Below are 25,902 nucleotides of genomic sequence, written 5' to 3'. Positions count from 1 at the left end.
ATTGAGAGAAGCCAGCATGTTTCTCTATAGAAAGGGTGCTGGGTACCAGACCTCTCAATTCTACCCAAGATCCGGACTCTGACTCAAATTCCAAAGCCAGAAGGAAGCCCCTGGCAAGATATTTGCTGCAAAATATCTGCTGCGTCATTTGAGTATTGCACTTTTTATACAGTAATAAATCCATCTCTGCCAGAGCTCAGGATTTCACCTCGCCCCATTGATCCATCACGCAGCATCTAACGCTTGCAGATAAATCATGGTCTGTAGTTGGTTAGCTTCCCCATAAACACAACCGCAGTAATCGCTGCCACATGGATTTGGGACCTGACACTCCTGTGAATGAAGAACAAGCCGATGTGTGTGGCTGTGCAAGTTTGCCCTCTGCTGGCCTGAAAATTTTGCACACAAGCCCACATATTCATACAGCTCTAATACTCTGACTAATGTATCATTAGTGCCCTCTGTAGGGTGAGCTAACGCAGGGGCTCTCAACCTTTCTGGATTCCTGTACCCCTTTCAGCAGTCTGATTTGTCTTGCGTACCCCAAGCTTCACCTCACTTAAAAACTACTTGCTTACAAAAATCAGTCATAAAAATACAAACTGTCACAACACACAGTTACTGACAAATAGCTGACTTTCTCATTTTTACCGTGTAATTATAAAATAAATCAAGTGGAATATAAATATTGTACTTACATTTCAGTGGATAGTATCTGGAGCAGTATAAACAAGTCATTGTCTGTATGCAATTTTCATTTGTACTGACTTTGCTAGTGCTTTTTATGTAGCCTGTTGTAAAACTAGACAAATATCTAGATGAGTTGATGTGCTCCCAGAAAGACCTCTGGGTACCCCCAGGGGTACGTGTACCATTGGTTGAGCACCACAGAGCTAAAGGGACAGTTCTGTCTGTTGCCTTGTGGGAGGTGAAAGCAAGGACCTCAATTTTTGCTTCTCCACGGTGTTTGTCAATATACATTTAGAGACTGGCCCGCACAAAGCAAATGAACACAGTTCTACTGTCATTATCAGCATCTGGTGTTTTGCAGGGCACTTTGCAGAGTGGACAAGGTCCCTCTCAGAAGATGCATACACAACAAGTGAAATACTGCGGGGTCAGAGGGCAGCAAGAGTGTGATCCTATTGGGTGCTGGGAAGTGGGCCTTATGGGAAAAACCTGGGAGGTGGGTGGGTGCAAGCCCCAGGATGAGCAGAGCCTTAATCCCTGTGGATTGAGGAGTGGTTAATTAGGGCACCTGGAGCCAATTAAGGCCCTGCCAGAGACCTAATAAAAAAACCCTGCTCCAGCCAGCTAGAAGGAGAGCTGACTGTAGTTTGGAGAAGTACTGTTATTGACTGGAGGAGCAGAGTACTGGGGGAAGGAAACCCTGCCTGCTCTGAGGATTGAGAGAAACCCTGCCCAAGGGGAAAGAGGGTAAGAAGACTGTGAAGCTGAAGGGGCTGGGACCTGGGTCCCTTCCCTGCTCCCCTTCTGTTCCCTACTAGAGCATTAGCAGAGCTGTTGATGCCCAAGAATAGGGGCAAGAAGCAGCACCTTGACCCACCGCACCAAGGAAAAGCATAGGACCACCCCCTCCCCCAATAGTGTCAGCCACTGGCCACAACCGCTAAGGAACAGAGGTTAGAAAGCAGCAAAAAGCCATTGCAATATAAAGCCTTAATGCAAACGTTAACAGACAGCACTGGGTTGCTTGGCTTTTTCCTCCCCAGAGCTGTAGCTGCTTTGTGCTCAGTCACTTAGCTCCTATCAGCCATTTCAATTGATACCTTCTCCTAAAATGAGTCTGGCTGCTTTGTGCTCTGCAATGTGGCTTCCAGAGGAGACCAACAAGGAGAAGAAAGTCAGATATGTCTCCCATAGGAAGGCAAAGGGCAGCAGAACCAGGATGTCCAGCCAGGGTTTGCTGTTAGAACAGGGGTTTTCAAACTGGGAGTTGGGACCCCTCAAGGAGTCATGAGGTTATTACATGGGGGGTTGTGAGCTGTCAGCCTCCACCCCAAACCCTGCTTTGCCTCCAGCATTTATAATGGTGTCAAATTAAAAAAAAATAATTTATAAGGGGGTGGGGGTTGCACTCAGGCTTGCATGTGAAAGGGGTCACCAATACAAAAGTTTGAGAACCCCTGTGTTAGAACATGGCATGATCTCCTGAAGTAGGGGAAGCTGTTTATCAAACAAGGCTGAGCAAATAAGTGGGAAACAGCACTTAGGGCCCAATCCTGCACTGGGTGAGGGAGCAGGAGAGCAGTAGCATTTCCTATCCTACCCCAACCAGATAGTGTTGGGGATGCACAGCCTGGGCCGGCCGGCATCAATAGCAGGCAGGATGGGAGCAGTCCGCTCTGTGCACCACTTGGTACCAAACACCACGGTGGCAGCTCATCCCAGCCTAGAACTAAGGCTTGGTGTAACAAGAGCCTCTTTTAAGTTTAACCTCCTCAAACCTCTTTGGTCTTTTTGTCCCCAAAGCACACGGTGCAGTTTGTGCTGCAGGATTCCATCCTGACCAGGCATCGTTCCCAGGAAGGATGGCCAATTAGCCTCAGGACTGTTATTTATGGAAAAGCTGCCCTCTAGTGGAGGCTCTAGGGAACATGTCGAGACAAAACAAAAATAAACTAACTGCCGTTTCTAAGTTGCACTTGGGGTTTCAGTTGGGTCTGGTATGTGGCACTTCCTGTCTTGAACGAACTGGGGGGTGTGTGTTCTGGGATAATGCCACCTACACACCTGTGGGAAGTGCTGTGAGATGCAGGGATGAAATGTGGTATTAACAGTGTATACACTGGGCAGGATTAGTTATGTCTACACAGAGAGATGGACACAAATCCAAAGAAGGTGTTTGAGAATAGATTTGGCTGGCACTCATTGGGAGTGGCCTACTTGACTTGCCTACAGCCCTATGCTGGCTGACAAACCTTTGATCTCACCCCAGAGTGACCTGCCTATGTGGGAAGGTTTGGGGAGTTTTGAAAAGCAAACTTGTCTTGATGTTGTGCTTCCTCTCATTGTAAAGAGTCCATTGATGGAACCAGTCCAGGCCTCCTAGAGGGAGGGAAAGACCCTGCATTACCGAAACCTCACTGTCACTCTCATGGGGTCTGATGCCTTGGACCCCTAGCAGTGCACCAAGCTTGTGCTCTGTCCCCAGAGGAGAAAATGGGAATAGTCCCCAAGATTTGACCCCTTAGAAGTGGGGCCAGAACTGATGGATTAGGGGCGGAGTGCAAGTGAGGTGGTCAAAGGTGCCTGATAAATTACATTCATCTCACTGCTCTCCCATTCCCTGCTTGGATAACATAACCCTGCAAGCACAGAGGTCAAAGGAGACGTCTGTGGTACCTTCCTGAAATGGCACCTGCCTGAGAGACTGGAGGGCAGCCTCCACACTGAGCGCATGGACACTCCTGAAGGTCTGGCAGGGTGGGAGGGAGTTCTTTCCATGGCCACTCAAGCTTGGCCTCCTGAAAGTCCTGTTAGAGAACAGTCACTTTCCCTAGGCAGCCTAACCAGCCCTGCTGTAGCATCCTGTCAGAGACCAGAGGATCCTCCATCTCCTCTTACACTCCATGGGTTTCATTGCTATAGGGCTTTCCAGAGTGATCTCCTCACTGACAGGGCTGTTAAAGCAACCAATTACAAAGTCACTTACTCACAGGCCCACACACACTCCTAGTGGGTCCAAACCATCTCCTATTAAAGACAGGGGAAGGGCTCCAATTGCCTTCAGGGGAGGGCAGAGGAGGCCCTCAGGGGAGCTGCCTTTTGTCCCTCCCTGTGCTCCCAGAGCACACCCCTCTTGTACCATGCCACTCAACAGCTTTGCAACAGCACAACACTGGCACATACAAGTGACATGAGGCCAGCAAAGCCACTCCCTATGTGGGAGAGGGTACAGATCATCTCTGAGAATCTGGAGCTGCTCCTCTCCCCACCCACCCTCAGTCAGTGGGCGCAGTTGCTGAGCATAGGAGCACAGCCTGCATGAGGAAATCTAGTGGTAACCACCAATAGCTAGAGGAGAAATCTGTCTTCCTTTAGCTTTTTGGATGGGAAGGGGTAATCTCCTCCATCTCATCTTTCCAGATAGTCAGCACCCGCGTTCCAAGCCTCTTTGCCTCACCCATCATCTCCCTGCCACGTACCCTTTGTATTCCTCACTTCTCCTCCACTGATGGCTTGACATACCTGGCACAAAATATTGTAACCCGTGTCCTACCCACTGACACACTGCAGCCAGCTGCACGGGACTGATACGGGCAATCAACATTCACCCTCTAATTCCTAGTCCTAGACCAGCAAAGGAGGAGAGCAAAGCAGCCATGGGTCATACTACACATCCCTTTTAAGTAACCCAATTAAACACTGGATCAGACCACTTAAAAAAAAAAAGTTTAAGCCTCAAAACTCAGACCACTGATTATCTCACTCAATCCCACTTTATAAACCCAGGTTCATTCTGTAGATTATGCATCAGTAAGTAACTTTAAGATTGAAAGCTTTGCAATTGTGAAGAGTTAATTCAGACTTGCATTTGGTAGCAATTATTGTGTTCTAGTAGAAGGTCAGGGCCCCATTGCGCTAACTCCTACAACGACTCCATGTCCTAAAAAGCCTAAACTCTAAATAGACAAGTCAGACCAAGAAAAAAGCACCGATTGTCAGTTTTCAGATAGGTTCTCTGTGTTGCAGCTCCCTGAGTGACCCACATGGAGTCAGTGGCAGAATTGAAAATGGAACCCAGATCTTGAGTTCCAGGCCTGTGCTGAAGCAGAAGAGCACCTTTTTCCTAGTAACATGACATGTGTAGCTGGAGGAGGAGCAATGAGAGACTGGACAATACCTCTTAAAAGGTAAACTGCTACCCCATTTAGTGCTGTTGCTTGCTGTGTAAGGTATATTAACCTACCTCTTTTCACCACAAGGTGGTACAAGTGAGCTGCTCTTCTGCTGGCACTAGCTAGTTACCTATATAGAGGAAAGAAAAAAGTTATTGTGAAACTATTTGCAGACATGCAACAAGTTGCAAATTCATACTGGAGACATGTTAAACTTGATACAAAATCTGCTACAAGCCGGAAGGTTTCAGGGAGGGCTGGGAGCTAAGCTAGTCTCACATATTTAGGAAGGAATTCGGCAGCAAAACTCACTGCTGGGCAAATCATGTTTTCCAAACTATCTAGAAAGCCTGATTTCATGTGCCACTGTAGGTCACTGACTGTCGCTGCACCTCAGCATAGCTAATAGGGCCAGATTGGCTTTCTTGGAGCCACACAGCAGGTACAGCACAGGCCATAGAAGGTCTGAATTCCCTTCTCTGATCAGAGCTCACTTGGTTGAGGCTGCCAACCACTGTCACAATTGTGACCCTTTCTGAGGTGTGGACACTAAGAATTCCTTCCCAGGTAGTGCACCAATTAGCAGGGTGTCTGCTTGTTTACTTGTAGATGTATAAGGGAGTGGAGCAAAACCCTGACACCCCCTTTCCTCTCTGCTGTGCAGTCAGTGCACTCAGTATGTGCTAGCAGCAGAATGCTCATCTCCTCCTACGCTGCGAGGGCAAACAAACGAGACCCATCCCCTAACTCTAAGCAGCCAGGCTAGAGGGGGGGGGGTTCTCAATTTTTTTTTTCTGGTGGCCTCAGAGTGCCGCCACCACCTCTTGCTGATAGCCTCTAACAATTTTTTCCCTAAAATTCCTAATTCACTTTAGGAAAAACAAATAAATATGCACAGACATGTCCAAATCAGTGTGATTTATTTAGATTTTTGCAGACTCGATAATAAAAATGTGCAGTTGCCTCTATTTACTGCTCCTAAACAGACACACAAATAAGGTGCTTTGCATGGGTTTTTTGTTGTCTTTAAGAGTTGCTAGCTAGTAAATCTGCTACTGTGAAAAGTGAGTAACAAATATACAAGTATCACTTTTCCTAGATTTACACAGCCCTGGATGGGGAGGTGGGTAGGGAGATGGATGCTGGAGGAGGCAGCAGGGGCCAGGGATGACATGTGGGGGAGGTGACTGAGCCCGGGGCCAGAGCCCCAAACCCTTGTGGCTGGGGGATGGAGCCTGTTGTCACGTGGCCAGAGCCTGCTGCCTGCCATCCCAGGGCTGAAGCCCAAAGCCTGAACACCCTGCTCCCGAAGGTGGGGATTTGGGAACTCTCCTGCGGTGTTTGTAGCTCCAGAAGGGGGCAGGGACCAGGCTCTGCTGGCAGCCCTGGGGGAAGGCTGCTGCTTCAAACCCGCTCTAATCACCACTCGGGAGACTCTGGCTGCAAGATTAGCCCCTGGTGGCTGCGATGGCTGCATTTGAGAAACTGCCAGTGCCACTCCGAGCTACCAGGGGTGAGTTAAAATGGGAGATGAATAGGAGCCTTGTCTGGCAGAGAAACTGACTCATTGCTTCTCACTGGTGGAAAACGGCTGCAAGCAGGAACCAAGGGCTGGGTCTGGATCCCAGGAGCCACACGATGTTGCAGCAGGAGAGGTAGGTTGGGTTAAAGCCACATGTCAGGAGGTGGATGAAACTCGCTCCCTTTTGATACTTAAAGGGTTTGTGGGCATTCCAGGCTTGGGTGAGGGCCCTGAGCATCCCAGCCCCACCCCCACTAGGGAGAGTGTCAAACACTCGTTTAGCAACTCCCACTGGGGAATGGGCAGGGCTCTCCCCTCCCAGGCCTTGGCACCAAGGACAGGGCTCCTGACGGGGAGGAAATAGCACTGGTTGAGTGGCTGCTATCCTAACTATACTAGGGTGGGGCCAATGTGGGGAGACTCCTTATGAGCAACTCTTTCCCAAGCCTACAAAGAGAACAGAGCACAGAGCTGCTTCCCAGGCTGCAAAACCTGCTCACTAGGGTCTGATGCAAAGATAAGAAAAGTGACTAAGTAAACATGAGCATCTCTAGAGCGCTCCTGGAGGCTGGGCTGGGGACAACTATAACAGGAAAGGCCCAAACACACAAGCTCTTTGGAGCAGAGGCCATCTTTTTGTTGTGCTGGGCTCTTTACATAGGCCGTAGAGCCCAATCCCTGTTTGGGGATAGGTACTACTGCCTCACTGTCACCAGGTTAAATGAAACTAAAGGGGGCAGGAGGACAGGAGTTTGCACTGCAGCTTTGAGGGAGAAATCTCCCCACTTTGCTCAGTACAGCCTCCAACTTACTTGCATAAGAAGCACTTCTCGCTAACACCTGTGAACTGTAAATATCATTTAAAAGGTTACCTGGGATGGGAGCTTTCATTCCAAACGAGAGCAAAGTGTGTCATAAACACAGCTAAACAGACATTGGTGTGGAGTGTTGCTATAATATCACTTCAGTGTGTTGCTCTGGAGGGGGTTGTATTTCAGTGCATCAAAGAATCATTCATCCAGTGGAAGCTGCAGAGGGAATTTTGGTCAGCAGAATGCAAATATGTGGTCTAGAACCTTACCCCAGGCTGCTGGGTTCACACCCTGTTCATGCTACAAGCCGCAGGAGCATTAGTGCAGCAGCACTTGGCTAGATCTGAGTATTTCTAGGGCTTCTTGCTCGCTGAAATGCTAGAGGGCTATTGAAAGGGACAGGGTATGTGGATTTAAATCTCACCTGAAAGACACCACCTCCAGGAGCAGAGGGTGTCCTAATGTAGCACACGGCAATAGTACAGTGGAAGGGCTGCCTGCAGAATTCCTGCTGCTTCCCAGCTGTGTTTCTACCAGGCCTGTCCAGCCACCTGGATCATTCCCAAGTACTCTCCAGCCAGAGGCTGCTGAACTGATGGGATCACGAGGCAAGGTGACCTAACAGAGCTGGGGCCTGCTGGTCAATGGTACTAATGCTACTGTGGCCATCTTGCACCCGTGAGACACTAGTACCTGGAGATTCCAGCTCACGGGATCTAGGACAACTTTCCATTTTACACAACGGTACGCTTTGTAACAGCAATACTGGAGTTGAGGCAGAACAGCAGCATTCCACCCATGTTGACAGCATTGTCCAGTCGAGAGGGCACTGGGCTGGCAGGTAGTCCCAGTTCTGCCTTTGACCAGCTGTGTGACCTGGGGGGAGTCACTGACCCAACGTATTGTCTCTGTATGTTGTAAGCTGTTTAGGGACAAGCTTACACTAAAGACAGTCTCTGTCCCAAAGTTAATATAGAAATAACCCACCCACAAGATGCTGTTTCTAGAGGACCTACATAATTACAATGCTTTAAAATGTCAGAATCTCGGGTGTTAGTCATGGCAGAAATAGCGATGAACCAACAGTCTGTAAGAGCGTTTAATCACTAGGCAAGCGATGGCAAAATATGGCTTTTAATACGCCAGCATAAACAAGCACTGACAGGAATGACCACTAGAGCAGCATGTGTGGTTCAGTGGTACAATTCTCACAGTGCATGTGGGAGACTCCTAGGTTCAATTCCTGGCCAATGCAGAGCTGAGCGTTTTCAGGAGAGAAGGGTTATTGTGACGTGGGCTGTGGTGTGCCGGACACAGCACACCGCTTTGCATAGACTGCTTGTTTAGACAACACTGAACAGCTGACTACCCTCTAATTCCTGCTCTTTATTTTAAACAAAAGAAGTTGCCCTCCAAGCCAACGGTAAGTGTATATAATGATGTAAAAGCTCATTATTAAATAATGCCTGGCATCTCTCCAGCCTTTTGAATAAGGTCATATTTACAACTTGCCATTTCAAAAGGCACTTGCAACTTCATGTAAAACTTAGATGGACTCCAAAGCATCTAAATCCTGCAGAGCAGATTTAGGAATATTTTCCCCCAGGTGTAACTTTCCAAAATGACTTAAGAAAAACCATGGATTACATACCCATGTCTAATTAGCATAACTCACAGTAACTTTTGTATTTAAGGCAAACATTAAGTATAGAAATATTCAATATGCTGGTCATTCAATAGAATTGAACAGAAATGAAACCCATATAGATCAAGCCATCCTACTAGATGCAAAGATGACAGGGTAAGTGTCTTCAGGAGAGCTAAAATTGCTGTAGTGTGTCCATTAGGCAACAAGATACCTTTAGTTTGGGGAGCCGCAATCTTCCAAGTGTCCCTGCTGCACAAGCAGGAGGCTCCAGGACATCTTCCTTTTGTTACTGTGTAACACGTTAAAAAAACAGACATTAATGATCAGAGACAGCTTGATTATCCCCAGGTGGCATTTACAGGTACACATCAGGCCATGAGAGCTTAGAATAAATTTTAAAAATTTTGTTGCACAATAGTCAGATCTTAAAAATAAAATACTTTATTGATAGTATGAATGTTTAACATGTTTAATGCGGTCAGCTATAAAAATGATTAAAGACTTCCGCTTGGTACATTTAGCTTTACAAATTTACAAATGTTAATGAATACTAGTGTATGCATTTTGCACTTCATTATAACCCCATCAATGTCTGCTTATAACTCAGATGTGAATCATAGAAGAAAGTTTTAGTTGCTTCCACACACAGACTCTACATCAAATTTAAATACAAACCCTAAATTTCTTATTGGATTAGCTGAATCCATTTTAATAGTTGTGCTTAGTTGAAGATAGGCTACTAGCAAAAATACACATTTTCTCTTGCATTCCCCCTCCCCATATTACATTACAGAAGAAATACAGTATTCAGTGCATTTCCTAAGAAATAAACGTCACTATAGTATATATCTCTCTATAGAGTCGTCATAAAGAAATGGTACATCACTACTTAAGATTAGGGTAAAAGCAAGAAAACCAGTTAGAGCAGTTGTTAGAATGATACTCTAGCTAAAATCCATTCGCCCGCCAGTCTTCAGCTGTTACTCTTATCAGGAGAAAAATTTGCTGTGGTAAGATCACATTTTAAATGTGCTTTCCCAAGAGTTTCTACCTATTTAGCTATAGGGTGCTACTGTTTTTCTTATTCTTGGTGTATGGACAATTGAATAGGAACTATGGTGCATACATCTATTTAGAAGTTTATAAAAACATATCTAACCATCTCCATTGCATTATACCAAAGACTATCATATGGGTCATTTTTCAGCTTGGAAAAGAGACAACTAAGGGGAATTGGGGGGGGGGGGGGCAGAGATGTGATAGAGGTCTATAAAATCATGACTGGTGTGCAGTCAAGTGGTGTTGACGCCTTCTCGTAATACAAGAATTAGGGGGTTACCAAATGAAATTACTAGGCAGCAGGTTTAAAACAAAGGAAGTATTTTTTTTTTCCACACAGTCAGTCTGTGGAACTCTGTCAGAGGATGTTGTGAAGGCCACAACTATAACAGGGTTCAAAAAAGAACTAGGTAAATTCATGGAGGGTAGGTCCATCAATGGTTATTAGCCAGGATGGGCAGGGATGGTGTCTCTAGCCTCTGTTTGCCAGAAGCTGGGAATGGGCAACAGGGGATGGATCACTTGATGATTACCTGTTCTGTTCATTCCCTCCTGGGGGGAACCTGACATTGGCCACTGTCAGAAGACAGGATACTGGGCTAGATGGACCTTTGGTCTGATCCAGTATGGCTGTTATGTGTGGGAGGGTAGAAAAGGGTTGGTTAGGATACCATCTACTAAGGCAGTTCAAGAATTCTGATGTCCTATAAATTAAGACTCAGAGCTGGAAGAGACCTATTATATCATGTATAGGAGTGCATCCTCCCAACCACTGCAGGAATCTTTCCTAAAATAAAGTATCAAGTGCTTTGTTTAGTTGTGCGCTGAATAACTAAAACAGAGGAGCAAGCACCTAACTGTGGGAAACACTACTCCAGGCTCTATATTGCTGTAGGCAGAATGGCTAAAAATGGCCCGACATCAAGCAGCAAAACTGATTTCTAAGTTTAGGATCAGTCTCGTAATCTGTGCCACTTGGCATTTGGGATACACACTCATTCAGGCTAGATTCCAGACTAACCCTGATCTCTGTTCTATTTATCTTGTTACATTTAGTGTCCATTACTGTAGTGTCATCACACACTAGACTCTGCTGTCCTATTTGAATGTGAGTAGCATAGGTTTGCAGCGAGGTCTATAGACTTACCTGTGCTGTGAAGTAAATGCTAAGTTATTGAATCTGTTGCAAACTGAACTCCAAAGTCAGGCAGACTTCCCCCCCCCCCTTTAAAAAAAACAAAAAAAACCCAACAACCTGCTCTTATTTTATAATCTTAAGAGTGTATTTCCACCTTTTCTTTATGAATTATGGAGAACTTCAATAACATAACCAGACTAAGATTAATATATGCATTGTGTGTGTAACATGTACATTGGTGCATCTATCTATACATATATGCATATTTATATATGAAAGTTAATAATTTGGTTCCACAGCTGCAGCCACTGAGGCTAGCAGGATCCTATAGCAAACTGCTCAGTAAAATCTGTCAGTCTGACATACAGTATTGTTACAAAGTAAGCAACTTAAGTTATTGCTTTTGATTATTAGTAAAGATCCCATCTTACTGTATAGAATGACTAGCGATTTCTCTTTTCAAGTAATAGCAAGATCCTTATCGCACAAGTTCTACACTCACCCACCCACCCACCCACACACACCAGTAGATTGCTTGAAGAAGTTTAAAATCAAAGGTGAAGCACCAGGAATGAATCCTTAGCCATTTAACCTACAGCGAGACATCAATGTGGGAAATTAATGAACTGCAGGAAACTAGCACCCTGACTGTTTAATGCTGTCACTGTTTTTGGACAACTCCAGTGGAAAAGAAAAGGGATTGGGTTGCACAGAGCTAAACAGTAGGACCAAAAATCTACCCTAACATACTCATGTGCATCTCCTCTGATGTCAACAGGAACTACATCCTAACAGGACAGCAAAACTGGGGCCACATTGTGGTCACCTTTGAAAGATTTTCATTCTGTAGCATGTAGTTTACAAACTTGATTTAAGAACAATTGGAAAGGATTAAAAAACAGTGATTTAAACATTCATGATTCATAGAAGGGCTGTTATTTCTGCGGTTAGATGGTCCCTTTTTTGTTTTGTACAGAAAACCACATTCATATCACAGGCTTAGTTCAGGCACTTTTTATACAGTGTTCATCTGGAATAAAAATCTGCACAAGGGATTTCTGCATAAATTAAAATGAATGCTTCAGCCCCATTATAGTTTGCTAGTCAGCTCCCAGCACATTTTCTTCCCTCCTTGTTTCATTTGACTGCTGACATGAGACACCTTTAGAGGCTAACTTACAGCTCTATAGTTAAGGTTTATACATCAACATAAAATTTCCTACCTATTTTTAAAAAAAGTACACTAAAGGAATTATACAGACCCATTCTGCTACTACCCAAATAAATAACGTGGAGTGGATAAAACAGTGTCTCTTAGCTCTAGGACGCTAAGCCATGGAATGCTACAGTCACGTTTTCTAAAGATTAGCTATTCGTTGGCAACAGTATCTCAATGTCTTTACCGTTGGCTACTACGGCATTGTTAGAGCAGCTACTTGCCAAGTCCATGGTGGCACCAAGAGAGGATGCCTGGGAAGGGGTTTTGGTTAGTGGGGTAGGAGTCGCTGGGGACTGAGCCAGGCCAGGTTTCTTTGGAGGAATAGGTGGAGGGTTCCCTCTTTCTGCTCTAGGGATTGTTGGGGATTTAATCCCAGGAGACAATGGGCTCAGCGGGCTAGAAACTTTGCCCGGGCTGGACTCGGTTTTTGGACTCGCAGCGTTGGCCAGATTCCGATAGTCCGTGCCAAAGGGCGAACTATTCGGAGAGACTGGCTTTATAGGTCCCTGCTGACTGGTGAATCTGGAAAGAACCTGAGTGACTGTGTTGCGGGCTAACTGCTTGGCAGCGGAGTTGTCTGCAAGGGTAGGAGACAAATCCCTCGATGGTGGGCTCTGCAGGCCACTCGACTGATGGTCCTGATCAGCTTGGGACTGGAATTTGTGTCTGGCAGCATGGAAACGTTGGTTGATCCCCACCTGATAGGATGACTGGTAACCAGGGCTATTTCCTGAAGCTCCTACCAAACGTTTAGTCAGAACTGGGGACGAACATGGAGAAGATGTCAGAGATGAGGCAGCTGTGCTGCTGGGAGAGAGAGACGTCCCACCAGAAGGAAGCTGTGGGATCATATACACAGGAGATTCTGTTCTTACAGGGGAACTTCCATTCTCAACTGCACTTTCTGGGACTGGACCAACGGGCTTCTCTCTCAGCAGTGCCTGGTTCTCTGCTATGTCTGTCTGCACTAGGTCACCACTTGTTTGCATGTCTGTGTCACAGTGCCCATTTGCTTTAGCATAGGGATGGGTAGGTGTGGCAGGGCTGGGAAGGGCCATGTGTGCAGTTATGCCTGTATTGCCCAGATTGGTTCTGTCTGCCTGGGAACTTTCTGTCTGGCAAGACACAGACCTCACCAGTGGGCTCTCTGTTTCTATACCTCTGGACATCATTGAGGGGTTTTGTTGTGAGTGCTCAGCAGGATTGGTGCCCTGGCAAGGAACCTCCAGTTCTTTCAGGGCTTTTTTCAGGCTCTCCACCTCTTCCTTGAGTGCCTTTGTCCGGTTCTCTTCTCGGTTCAGCTTAGCTCTCAGCTGTTCTCTTTCAATGTCGAACTCTGAGAGCTGCTTTTCCACCTGTGCCTCCATCTGCAAACCCCGCTTCTTCTTGGAGGCCAGCTCCTCCTCCAGCTTGCTCACTTTGCTCCTCTCTTTCTCCAGTTTCAGGCTCAGCTCCCCTGCCTTCTGTCCCTCTTCCACTACCTTGGCTGTGGCTTTCTTGCACTCCAGCACAAGCATGGAGGACAGTTGCTTGTGGCGTGCCCGCTCCTCCTCCAACTGGCTCGACAGCTTCTTCTGCTCTTTTTCAAATTTTTTCACTTGGGTCCTTTCGAATTCCAGCTGGAAAAGAAGACAGAAGGGTTCTCAGAAGGAACTAAAAAGCCTCCCATGTGCAAATGAGGTAACTTTCAATACCCCAAACAACTAACGTGGTAGAGCTACAGATCAGATTTCCTTATCTACCGGAGTTCACAATCCTATATTCTGCAGCAACAGAGGGCCTCACTAACACCAAACATAAAGCAGCATGGGTCCCTGTTCCACTTTAGGTGTCTGTGAGGTCACCAACTCTTGCATGGCTAACAGCTCAAATCAGTTCTTGGCATGTACATGTAACATTAGCATTACTGTACCACTTTATATAGTCACTGATGGGAAATTTTCAGTTGTTTACTTTTAGTGTAATATATACCCATGATCTAGCATACAGAAGTTTCCCTTTTACTGGTTCTGCCTCCCCACCCCGTATTAATCTGCTTTACAATGCCATTTAGAAACGTTTATGGAGGTCTAAAGTCTAATGCTATAGCTTTCTATTGTTCTTGTGTTACAGATAAAGCAGGAACATGAATCTACATTACTGTGGCTCTCTGAACAAAAGTATACCAATTCTTCCCCCTACTAGTTTGGGAGTTCTGCACCAGTACTGCAAAGTATCAGAAAGTCACAGGGTGTGACTCAGAGTGTTTTGTCTTTAAGTTCAGCTTACTTCCTGAGTTCTTTTCCGTTTCAAGGCTGAAACAAGCTTTCTTAGCCTGTGAACATTTTAATCCATTTCACACATGGAAAACTGGGTAGGACAAGCTGGTATTTTACATGTGGTTGACAAAAGCCAGGAACTGTAAAGTCTTATCCTTAATATTTATTTGATATTCAGGTACAATTAGACAAATGTTCTGCTACATCACCCAGACTTAGTGCATCTGTGGGTTCTGAGAGCATTCAGCTTTCTGTGGGGAAGGCTAATTATTAACTCCCAAGGCGCACCTGCTGAGTCAGCCGCTCCCGCTCCTTCTCCAACATGTAGGTGACATCATCTCCTTCAGCAGTGTCTTGGGCATGCCGCTGCCTCTCTTCCTCAAGATCCAGTATCACCTTCCAAACACAGACACTTTAGTCATCTTTTTATAGAAAAGCATTTACATCCATGCTCAGAAAGGTGTTGTGTAAGAATATAAATTAGAAACCCACTCTTCATGTGCCCTTATTTTAGCCTTCAATAGATAATTTGTATGTTTGTCTCCAGTTTGTAGCGGAGCTTTAAAAAGTTTGAAAATAAGTATTTTCCTCACATAATTTATTACTGGTTAGCTGGTGCCTGGATAGGATTTACTGACAAAGTCATTAATACAAAAAACCAGCAGCATATACACAGCTTTATCAGTATGTTTTTAGATATTGGTTCAAGAGAAATTTGCATTATGCTATGCATTTCTTTTACTCCTGGGGGAATTCTGCACCACTGAGCATGCGCAGAATTTATATCTCCCACAGATTTCTTTGCTTCCCTGCAGAAAAATGATTTTCTGACAGGGAAACAAAGGGAAGCAACAAGAGCAGTCATGTAACCCTTCCCAGCAATATATTTTGGGTGTCCAGGGCAGCCGGCAGAGAGGTAAATCACTGGGGGGGGGGGGGGCAGGACTGGGGAAGACCTGGCTGGTGGCTCCCACCCTGCACCAGGCTCAGCTGCTAGTCCTGGCTTGGCTGGGGAGGACAGGACTTCCTCTTTTCCCTGCATGACAGCTGGGGTGGGGCCAGACCCACCGTGTTCTTCCTTGTTTCCTATGGGGGATTTTCTTGGTTTTCCTATAGTTTGCATGCAGAGGGGGTGGGACTCAGTTTCCCTAGGTGCTACGTGTTTAATGAGATGATGGGAGAGGGAGTTTGTTGTTACAGAGGACCAGCGAGGGAACTTGAGACCCCAGAGTTCTCCCCCAGCTGCAGAAATCTCTGCAATCTCCACCTCCCCCCACCCCCGCACACCCATCCCTCCTCAGCTGCAGGGGGAGGGATCCCTGTACGGGGAGCTGCGCCACCATCTGCCCAACCCCCATGCAGCCAGATACCCTCACACTCAACCCCCCCCCCAATGAGCCCCACTCCCCCTGCCCTGGGGTGCTTCTGGGGCAGGCCCAGTCCTTGTGCCGTGTCAGGGTTGGGTGCAGCCTCACCGCTGAGTCTGTGTCCTGGGGGGAAGGAGCTGCAAAGTGATCTCCCACCTCCCTGTAGCTAGTGGCCTGTGCTCCCCAATACCCTGCTGGAGTCTCCACATTAATTTTACAAATAAAGTTTGCAGAAGTTTTAAATAGTGTGTGCAGAATTTTTTGGCATAGAATGTCCTCAGGAGGGCCACTGCTGTGTCCTGGGAGAGATTTGAAGCTGGCAGCACAAATATTCAAGTCTGATTTGACAAAACAAGTTTATTTTAAAATAACTCTAATTTGTTCTAACACTTGAAACAAAACTGCCTGCTCTAAGGACCAGTCAAGAAGCACCTTCAAATTCTACCCTGAATTACAATAACTGAGATTCCATTAACTCAGCAGAAAAGTCAACACACAAACTTCCCAGTTGGATACTGCAACTCTGCAGTATGTCATGATCAAAATTCCAGTTCTCCCAAACACATTCACCAAGAACTGAGCATTTACTCAATCCTTCTGACAAAGTCAGTTTCTAGACATCTTGCACAAACATATCTGTGCGCCTTATGGGGAAGGGCTAATTTGGTTTTAAAAAGTGTTCATAGCCAAATATATGGCTGAAAAAGTGAAGTAATGTTTCCTATTTATTCTTTCAATGACTTACTAAGTAATTTGACTTGTAAGTGGAGCAAAGATTACTTCCAAATGTCTTCTCCACACACACTGCCTCAGATCTAAAAGTCAAGCTGCTTTCTGCCTTTTACATCGATGTAGTAAATATTCTGCAATCAGAACTGCTTCAGACAGTGGTGGTATTAATGTAAAAGGCAGACTAGAATCTAGCTCGCTGTCTCATAGCTAATACAGCATACAGGAGTAAAAACTTACTTTAAGTCTTATAGGCCAACATCATTAACTAGACACAATGGACCCATTTTTTCTCTCTCTTACTTCCAAAGGGATTACACCTATTTGCATGAGTGCTATGACCAAGGTTAACAGAATCAGGCCCCAGCAAGAAGTGACCTTGTTGAGACGGAGCCATTTTTGGATAATGGCTTTTAGTTCAGATCAGACAACAAAATTGGAATCTACTAATTTTGTTGCTGCTTCCCTTATTTTACTGTTTGCAGTGTCTACACTGGTAGCAAATATTGGCTTGACTTTGTTTGAAGAGGAACAAAAAACCAAACAAACCTGGTTGACACCCTTCCAAAAGCTGAACTCTGCAAACTAAGTACCCCGAAGGGCAAATAAATTAAAGAGTCGTGAGATTCCAGGTCAGTGGAAGTTCTTGTTTGTCTTCATACTTATGTGCAGCTTTCCACTGTACGCCAGATAAGCACAGCTCTAGAGAGGTGGGGCCTCCAAAGACAGCATGGCCAGAGCTTTTACTGAGTGTGCCTTTACTATGCATTCACGCCAATTTGGGAGATGGTTAAAGCGATATTAAAAAATACCTAATAGGCATGAAAAATAGCCCTTGCTAAACAATATTTTGGGAGGAAAAAATGTGTACATGTATTATAAAATTCTGAGGAGAAGCTGCATTTCCACTAGTACCTACCAACCAATTCTATTTCTCTTTTAAATAAGCAAATATAGACCATTCAGATAACCCACAGACATAGTTCAGTGCTGCTGTGAACTGGCAAAGCTTTCTGGGTGATGACATGTAAATGAAGATTTTTTTTTCATACTATAATTCCCCAATCAGAGTAAGCTATTTCCTCCCTATATTTTCCACAGATCTCCCATTAATAGAACAGCAGCACATGTACCTTCTTTATTAACGGTACAATATTGACCAATTAACACTTTTTAAAGCTACAAAATAGGACTGTTTAGCAACTACAGGAACTCCTTTTGCATTTAACTTTCACTCTTTACCACACTAAAGCCAACAACATGTTCCTAAAAGCACATTATTTTTAGTGACTTGTACAGAAATTAAAACCTACCTTTCTGTGCCTGCTTTCTGCAGCAGCTAGTTGAGAGAGCATTCTTTCCTGCATATTCTTGCAATGTTTCATCACTACTTTTAGGATAGACAAAGGATTGGCGCAAACTGGTTGCTTTTCGCCATGATTTCCCACCTTCAGCATCTCAAAATCTCTCTGCAGAGCCATTAATGGGTCACTGATGTTGTACTTTCCATAGCGTTCTTCAATGAAAGTGTTTCTGTGCTGGGCCTGAAACATATAAATATGTATTTCAATTTATTTAAAAGGTGGTAACAGAAGAATCATATGGAAATTGACAAATCATTTCTAGATAGAGATAAAATACGATGGGGTATTTGTTCTGAGATGTAGACATCCCTGCTGCTTGGCCGCAAGATGTGATACAGACCTAACTATCTGCTAGAGAGATAAAAGTATCTAGCATTGCACGTTTTTTCCTGGTGAAAGGTGCTGGGTTAACAGTCCCAGAGACTAAAGAGCTCTACTAATCCATAGGACAGATAGACTAGAAACTGGGGCAAGCAATATAGCAAACTTCTTCACAATGACTGCACACGGACATCTAAATGGGTGATTAGTGCAGCCTCCATGGCCCATTTAGTCCTTGCCATCTCTGCTGATGCTGATAATAAGGGAGCCCATAAAGGTCATGGTTTTTGTGGTGAATGCACTAGTCCTTTGAGACCTGGACATAGTCCAAACAACTTATTTCACAGCCCACAAAAAGCTATCAAATGGCCAGAGGGCACACAGTCAATGCTTAAACAACTTTACCTCCTCATGCATCTGGTAGACCTGGGTAAAAAAAAATCCTTCCGCCAAACAGTTACATTTCACGAGGTTTTATTTTTAATTGTTGCTTGGAATTGCATCAGAATTTTTTGACAATTTTTTTTTTTACCTGTGTTGGATTTACACCAACAGTATAGAAGAGGCACCAGTGTCTGACGATCAATCCCAGGACTAGCCAGTTTTCCAACAAATAATCTTCTAACTGAGAGGCCTTGTCTACACTGGCACTTTACAGCGCTGCAATTTTCTTGCTCGGGGTATGAAAAAATACACCCCATGAGCGCTGTAAAGTGGCAGTGTAGGCAGCGCACCAGCACTTTAACGTTGCTAGTGAAGACATGCCCTGAATGAGGAGCCATCGATCCTTTAATAGGAATTTTACATAAAGGGGACCACTTGTACGTCTCTAACTATGGTGAGGACTAGTATATGCCATCCATCATGGTGTAGTTTGAAGTTAATACAGAGCAGGCATGGGGTGAGGAGTGTTTTAGGGTTTGTTTGTTTGTTTTCTTTTTGAGTGCTACATAGCTTACATGAAGTGTAGATTTCTGAATATGTTTATTTTACCAATCACCATGCCTAGCGAATCATTTTAAAAGATCAAAACTGACCTCCCCCACAAGATATAGGAAGAGAAGCTAGTTTCACAAGATACATGGCAATGTGGTACGGGGGGCAGCATGGGGGATCGAGTCTGAAAGTACAAATTAAGCACAAAACTCCGTGACACTGCAAACCATATATAAGTGAGCCAAAGTGCAGCCCCAAAAGCATGACATTTCCATCTCTAGTTTCCTTCCTACTAGAATCATTTCAGTTGAAGCTACTGATTTCCATTTTTGCTTTCCCCAACAGGAAGCCACATGCAAGAAAAGGAAATCCAGCTCGCAATGCCCATGTCTTTTCACTGTAATTCAAATGCCAAAGAAACAAGAGGATGATCAATACAAGGATTCTTTTCAACTGAAGAACCAAAGACCTCCTCTCCCCATAACAACCCCCAAAGTTTGCTCATGTTAACTGAAACCAGGTCAAGGTCAAAGCTGCTTGTTTTGTAAAATTCACTGAACTGCGTTCCCCTCTAAACGAATGTGGCTTAGTGGCTGGAACAGGAGATCAGGAATCTGAACTCCTAGGTTCCATTCCTAGCTCTGCCACTGAAATGTTGTGTAACTTTGAACAAGTCTCTTCACCTCACTGTGTCTCAGCTTCCCCTCATATACGAAAGAGATAAACTTTGGAGACAAACCCTAAGTAGGAGTGTGTTCCATCAGTGACAAAGAAGAAGCGGGACAACTGCAGACTTTGAAACTTACCCTGACAAAGCTTTTGCCTCTCAGGGGCAGAGGTTTCACTAGCATTCATAAAGTCTCAAAAGTCCTTGGATGTAAGGTATCAGAGGTGCTGAAAAGATACTACTGCTTTACCAGCTCCAGAACGCAACCACTGACAAGGGAAGATGTGCCCTTTTCTAACATCATGTACTATACTGATGCTCCCAACCCCTCCCCTGCTCCACTGGGAAAGGATGCAAAAAGGAAAGGTTTCATAGCCCAAATTTTCAACAAATGCCCATGCTGGTCTATCCCTACAATTTGTTATATGTATGGGAAAAAAGTGAGGCACATCCCAGCACAGATTCAGAGAACACAAAAGCTCTCTACATAGAGGAAATTCCACTTCACCAATTATGTCATGTTTTGACTCATAATCAACACCATTTGCTCACTCTGGGACAGAGATACTGAAAGAATCACTATTCCAAGAAACAGAACTCAGTGGAGCAAATGTAAACAAGGAGGCCTTTTATGAACAGTTTCTGCATCCGAGGACAAAGGAAGGAAATATTTTTTTCAACTTTGTAACAAACTCTGGTGGTCATGCATTTGCTTAACTACTAAAGTTCAAGCACCAGCTTGAAAAGGTTGAATGTTACAGACAGCATTTGGACAACTGAATACTGAAGATTTATCCATCTGAGGACTGACGTGTGTAGGAACAACAATAATCCCAAAGATGACAAATTCTTTATACACAAAAATTACCCCATAAAAGGAGTTAGTAAGCATCATTATGTTACTGTTTATGGCTTAAAAGCATCTGATTTTAAGCACTGATTACAACAAAGATCCAATAGGTCTTCCAGTGTCTCTTGATGGAGTTTACGAGGTCATTACAAGTAACTCAGTGTCTGACTTCATTAGATTTTTCACTGGTTCTTAAATCTAAAAGAAGGCTTTTAAAACTCACAAGCATTACCTCAACCACAACAAAGATTTTAGAAGAGCTTGTTCAGTGGGACTAGCTAGCAAGTTGGCACACTGCTCTGAACTCATCCTCTGATTAAATCCCCACCTCCTACACACAAACCACAAATACCTTTCGCAGCTGCTGTCTGCACTGTACTGGAACAATCACACTAGCTATACACCACTAAAAAGTATCAGAGCCACCACACAATACATTCAGCACGCTACGGTATCCACACACCAACTACTGAAATTAATAGAGCCAGCAAGTCCCAGGTCTCTGGTGTCCCAAAACCTCTTAAAAGGGAAGACAGTAAATACTTAATCCTCCGACTGAGAGATTTAATAATTTAGTGATGTTTCACTGGAAGAGCAATTTTGTGCATCCTCTCGGATTTCTTGGCTGTAATATCATAAGGACATTCACATTAGGCAATTACAGAATTTCACTCCAACAATAACCTATAGATCTATAACTGGTCAGCAAACAAAAGTCCTTAAAATTCTTTCACCCAGGTGCAGACTAAATGAAACAAAGCATCACAAACAGCCTAATCATCCAACAGTCATTTCTTTCAATGACAGACACGAATTAAGAAGCCCAGCACACTTGGTAACCCATAAAAAATAAAATTTGGAACCAACCATTGCACCACAGAATGTGTGTCGGGCACCTGTCATACAATGTTGCCTCTTCCCACTGCTTTGAACATTTACTAAAAAAGTTCAAAATAAAATATATAACACTCAAGGAACAAGTTTAAAAAAATGCAAAGTTACATATACAAACACCTTCCTCCTCTGTTAAGAATTAGAATCAAAGGCACATGATTTCAATTGCAGAATAATGAGCAACTGCAGGCATAAAAGAAGAGGCATGTAATGGTGATGAGGGGAGCTGAGATTTTCAAAAGCACTCATTGGCCTAACTTTGCTCTGACTGAAGTCCACAGGAGTTTCACCATTGACTTCAATGGAAAACAGACCAATGCTGAGCACTTTTGAAAATCTCACCCCAAATACTCCCATCTCAAGATACAGTGCTATGATGTAAATAATTAAAAACACAAACCTGGCATTCAATGTAGCAAACATACCACTCAGATGAGATGCCTTAGGGTTATCAGTTTCAGATTTGATACATTTAGACCAGTGTTTCTCAATGACTGGTCCGTGGACTGGTGCTGGTCCCCGAGATTGCCCTGACACAGGTTAGGAAGGTCCCTGGTATCAAAAAGGTTGAGATACACCGATCTAGACTCCCTAGAACCACAGGTACTAATCCTGACTTGGGGCAACTCAGCCCTTCATCCTTCCAAGGATAGTAGAGTATCATGCATTTTCCTGGGTATAGGGCTGTTAAGCAAGACCTTTAAACAAAAAAAAATCTTGCCTGCTTTTTGCAAACAGTAAAAAGGTCATATGGGCAATTTTAAGAGTAAGGGCCTGCCCCAGTGCCCTTGGCCAAAATTTTCCCTCTCCAGAGGATTCTGCAGTGTGTTGAGAACTGGTTGGTTTCTGCCCACCATCCCAGAAGTGAGTGAATTTCACTGGTGCTGTTCTGTACATTGTTTGCAAAACACTGTGGGATCCACAGAAAGAGAAGTCACTACATAAAAATAAGATTGTTATAGTTTTCTAGACTCAGGGAGAGCATGCAAAACATATGGCTTTGCAACTTGAGAGATGCGGCCCTAACACTGCCTTCTGTGTATGAGTGTGTGTTGTAGTTTTATACATAAGCATGCACACATCTGGGTATCTTTATGTACATAAACACATCAGTAAGCCATACCAAATTAAATACAGTAGCCTTTTCAGAATTAATAGAGTTTTTAACACTCATTCCACACAGCAGTGACTCTTTGTTAAGCCTGTTAAATGACATACAGCTGTTGGAGGATAGGGAAAAACAAGATATCTACCCAGAATACAGAATGAAACAACGTCACCCTAACACTCTATTGTTTCAGCCTTTCACTTACTAAAGAGAAGTAAGGCATGACTAGTAAGTGGCACAAAATAAATGTTTTCAGGACACATTTTAGGTAGAAAAGTTAGGGTTGGTTAAAAACAAAGGGAGCGAGACTTTCAAAACTCAATATGGATCACATTTCCATGACTGTTTTTTTAACATTCCAATAAATGCAATTTAAAATGTAAGCATCCCCCCCGCACAGCTGGAAACCCGGACATTACAGCTTTGGGCCCATGCATGAGAACAAGAGTGAGATTCTCTAGAAACAAACATGAAACTGGCCAGTCTGGATAAACTATCACATTGAAACAGCAAGAATGGCACCAGGCTGGAGTTTTAAAGTTACTTTGGTTGCAATCATTTAAGGGGGATTGTTTCAGAGGCACAAATGGGAGTTGGGACCTAACTCACTTTTGTGCCTTTGCAAGTCTCCCCCCAAAAGTGTTACGAATACATTTTCTCTCTTGACAATATCGTTTTATTATAGAAGCAGATTCCTACATCAATTTTACAGTCTTGTCTATACTTCTCTAATCACATGGCTCCTGTCTAGCATGGAATCAGAAGCAAACTCTTTTTCCACAGAAGTGGACTGTGTGTTAATTTACACGGATGGACCCAGCGGGAGGGGAGACACAAAAATACCCAACCTTCCTGCAAAAGAAAAAGAAAAAAAACCACACACACAAAAATCTCTCTCTCTCTCTTTTCAGTAAGAGTTAGGGCAGTAGTTCTCAAACTTTTGTACTGGTGACCCCTTTCACATAGGAAGCCTCTGAGTGAGATCCCTCCCTATAAATTAAAAACACTTTTTAATATATTTAACACTATTATAAATGATGGAGGCAAAGCAGGGTTTGGGGTGGAGACTTATAGCTCGTGACCCCCCCTGTAATAACCTCGTGAACCCCTGACAAGTCCCGCCCCCCAGTTTGAGAACCCGAATTAGGGACAGATATCCTGGAATACTATCTTGTAGATGCAATCAATAGCATTATCTCCTGTCCCCACCATCCCTCGCTTTCTCCTCTCCCCCTCCCCCCGCCAACACATACACACAATAAATACTCCACCCTGTTTATAAACCTTCCAAAGTGTATATGCTTTTGTGTACAAATATGTCTGATCAGAGCTTAAGAGACCGCTGTGAGGAAGAGGAAGGAAAAGGGAGTGCTGTCTTGGATAAATGTGCTGCCAGTGGTTTAAATGAATCACAGGAAAAAACTAATGGATTGATTTGTTGAATAGATAAAGGGGAAAAATCCTCAATTGTTTCTGAAGCACTACAAAACATGAGTAAATCAAACCCAACTACAGTTGTGTGGGAACATTTAAAGGATCCAAGGACTGGAAAGCCTTTCAATAAATTAAAAAAAATTTAAACTGGCCCAGCTGTTTTGATGGACAAGCTGTTTTCTCTTTTTAAATTGAATCCAACCCTGGAGTGGTTACACACTACCACAACAGAAACTCAGAAATAAATTCCAGCTTCAAAATAGTATTAACACTTCTAATAATATAAGCACTTCTGAAAAAATTTACTCCTAGCTCATTTCTCTCCAGGAAAAGCTTTTCAGAAAGTTTTGAACTGGCTCCATAAGGCATTAAGAAGGGTCCCTCTCTCCTCTGTCAGTGTAACTTAACACCCAGTCCACTTATGTGGAAACAAACAAAACCAAAACCCAAAATCACCAAACAAAAACCAAAACACACACGCATGGTGTGTCTTTATATATGATTTTTGAGAGGCTTGAAACTATCCACAAAGCCTCATTTTTCTCCTGCTTTCAGGCATCATAATGCTGTACATTTTGTTGAATCAAGCTGGGGTGGTTTATTTCCTGTCTGGGAAAGAACAAAAAGTTCCTCCTTGTTACTTTGTGAGCAATTAATGATTTTCCTGAACTGGAATCACTAAATGAAACTAAGCTACCTTTCGACAGTTCTCTCAAATCTAACTATCATCATACAAATACAAGTCAGCTAGGCATAAATATTTAACCATATACGTCTAGACAACACAAAAAACATAACTGAAAATACCACACAACACTCACCCACTCTCAAGAAATATACAATGCATTTATGAGTTTACAAAACATGTCAATTGTTTCAGCATGATGCACTAGCAAATACAAAGTCTATAGAAAGATTATAATAACTGCTACTTTCAGTCTGTTGCACAGGTGACACCACTGGAGATATGGCTGAACAGATAAATCTTGCATAGAAAATTTTCAACTTAGTCCCTCTAAAATGAAATTGTGATGCAGGCTATGTGCATTAAATGACACAAAGCTGAGAGTTATCTGGTGGCTTATGTCACTGACTGCATCTGGTCTTTTAGTTTAAGGACACAGCCATTCACCTGGACACCTGAATATAATGTACTCACTTCCCAACAACTGTCTCCTTTTAATGTGGAAGTTGTTACTGGGGTTTGCATATTTATGTTAAATAAATATGCAAACTCAAACAATAACTAAAGTTGGCTGTCCAGGCTATTCAACTATTCTTAGAGGAAAGATAAGATTCCTAGGCAGAAGAGGAGAAAACATTTGAAGAAGCGAATGCTCCGAAGGAGAACAAAATTCAGCTAACTGGAAGACTAACAGCTACTCAAAAATAATATTTCAGATTCTGTTAATGAAGATGTTGACGCACACTGGGTGCTGCAGTAACTGGCTGGCTTTGTTCAATTTGAATTAGGGTAATTGACCACTGCTAGTCTGTTTTGAAAAAGGGTAATTCTGGTTTTATGGAGCAGAAGCAATATTTGGAACAGTAAAGAGATGTTTAGTGTGCAGATAAGCAAACTGATGGCTCCACTCTGCTAGGAAAACGCTATTGTTTTCTCTGGGGATTTCCAGGCTACTCAGGGCCGAATGTTTCCCACACAATATCCTTCGGGTTTCTTTCTTAATGCTCTTTTTACTCAAGATCTGGCTGA

General features: G+C 43.7%; 1 protein-coding gene across 2 annotated transcripts in view; it reads right to left on the bottom strand.

Moving 5' to 3' along the window:
* Positions 1–11,911: 11,911 nt before the first annotated feature.
* CTTNBP2NL (CTTNBP2 N-terminal like) overlaps positions 11,912–25,902 on the bottom strand; it is a 36,291-nt gene continuing 22,300 nt past the window's right edge. For both annotated transcript variants that reach the window (XM_034770597.1, XM_034770598.1), the window contains exons 3-5: positions 17,928–18,158; positions 14,807–14,914; positions 11,912–13,879 (exon numbers count right to left, since the gene is read on the bottom strand). In XM_034770597.1, coding sequence (XP_034626488.1) covers positions 12,407–13,879; positions 14,807–14,914; positions 17,928–18,158 — 1,812 coding nt within the window. In that variant the 3' untranslated portion in view covers positions 11,912–12,406. The remainder of the gene's footprint in view (positions 13,880–14,806; positions 14,915–17,927; positions 18,159–25,902) is intronic.

This window comes from Trachemys scripta, chromosome 4 (genome assembly GCF_013100865.1).
Source record: "Trachemys scripta elegans isolate TJP31775 chromosome 4, CAS_Tse_1.0, whole genome shotgun sequence".
NCBI lineage: Eukaryota > Metazoa > Chordata > Testudines > Emydidae > Trachemys > Trachemys scripta.
Note: the sequence above shows the minus strand (reverse complement) of the source record. Positions and strands in the feature narration are given on the sequence as shown.